Consider the following 1,237-nt stretch of genomic DNA (forward strand, 5'->3'; position numbering starts at 1 on the left):
TTTATCTTATACACGAAAATAATAATACGTGTAAATTCAGAAATAATTTCAAAAAATAAATTAAGATATTTTCGTATGTAAGATATTTATATATATATAAACCTAATTTACGACAATGTATGGATGCATACCGCAGTAAACGGCGAAAATTAATTAATGCTATTACCTTGGAATCGTAAGCGGACTGTTTGATGACTTCGGGTGCCATCCAGAACGGCGTGCCGACGAAGGTATTCCGTTTACTGGTGGTGTTCGTCAATTGACCGGCTACACCGAAGTCGGCCAACTTAACGTCGCCCATTTCGCTCAGCAAAACATTCGCCGCTGTAAGATAAAAAAAATTCCATGTGAATTTATCTTTCGTTTTTAAATCAACATAAAAAATAAATAAATAAAGCAGTGTGCTATATTAATTAAGAGCTCTATTAATAACAAATCAATTTTATTTTGTCGCTATTTTTATATACGTAAATTAACAACGATTGAATAATTTTTCTAACAAAGTTTCGCATCGCGCAGATAATTCTTGCGGATTTTAGCTAGGTGAATCATTAATTAGCATGATATTTGATGTCCTCCTGAATCGATTGAATACACAGCACGATATCTTTTGACACCTCTGTACGAGGAGCGTTAAAAGCAATAAACACCTTTCGCGCCTTATCGGACGGACGTACCTTTAATATCGCGATGGAGCTTACGCTCGCTGTGCAGATAATCCAGCCCTTTGAGCACCTCGCGTAATATCACGGCGATGTGCATCTCCTCGAAGCTACCGGCCTTCATCAAGTCCAGGGCCGAGCCGCCACCCAGATACTCCATGATGATCCATAGCTTCGTACCCTGTCGAGCGGAACGAGTACGGATGAGACTGAGAACCGTCGGCGTAAAGATCCGTAACGGGCGGACTCTCCGTCGGCGATAAAGATCCCGGAGCCGGGATCCGCGAGCGGCCGGCTAATTAACGAAAATAGATCGTTTCGCCGAACGATCGCTATTCCCGATCGGGGCCGGACCTTGAGACGTAATTAAAGAAAATGGGGCCGGAAGGTATTATCCGCGGCTTTTACCGCGTCGTCGATATTTCTGAGAAAATTTTAACAACATCTAGGACGTAGCAACATCTCGCGCGTTGCGCTTAAAAGATAGTCGGTAGTTAACTTAAGAAAAGACGTCTTAGTGCAATTTAGACTCGTGATCGCCACTCCTCTGACTTTTATTCATGCTATATGGTATG

General features: G+C 41.9%; 1 protein-coding gene across 1 annotated transcript in view; it reads right to left on the bottom strand.

Annotated features, from left to right (window-relative positions):
* Positions 1–1,237, bottom strand: part of LOC105458253 (serine/threonine-protein kinase 26) — a 66,788-nt gene that overhangs the window by 7,806 nt on the left and 57,745 nt on the right. Inside the window, exons 4-5 of the mRNA XM_011703425.1 lie at positions 678–843; positions 167–324 (exon numbers count right to left, since the gene is read on the bottom strand). Of these exons, the coding sequence (XP_011701727.1) occupies positions 167–324; positions 678–843 (324 nt within the window). The remainder of the gene's footprint in view (positions 1–166; positions 325–677; positions 844–1,237) is intronic.

This window comes from Wasmannia auropunctata, unplaced genomic scaffold (genome assembly GCF_000956235.1).
Source record: "Wasmannia auropunctata unplaced genomic scaffold, wasmannia.A_1.0 LD334579.1, whole genome shotgun sequence".
NCBI classification, from domain to species: Eukaryota; Metazoa; Arthropoda; class Insecta; order Hymenoptera; family Formicidae; genus Wasmannia; species Wasmannia auropunctata.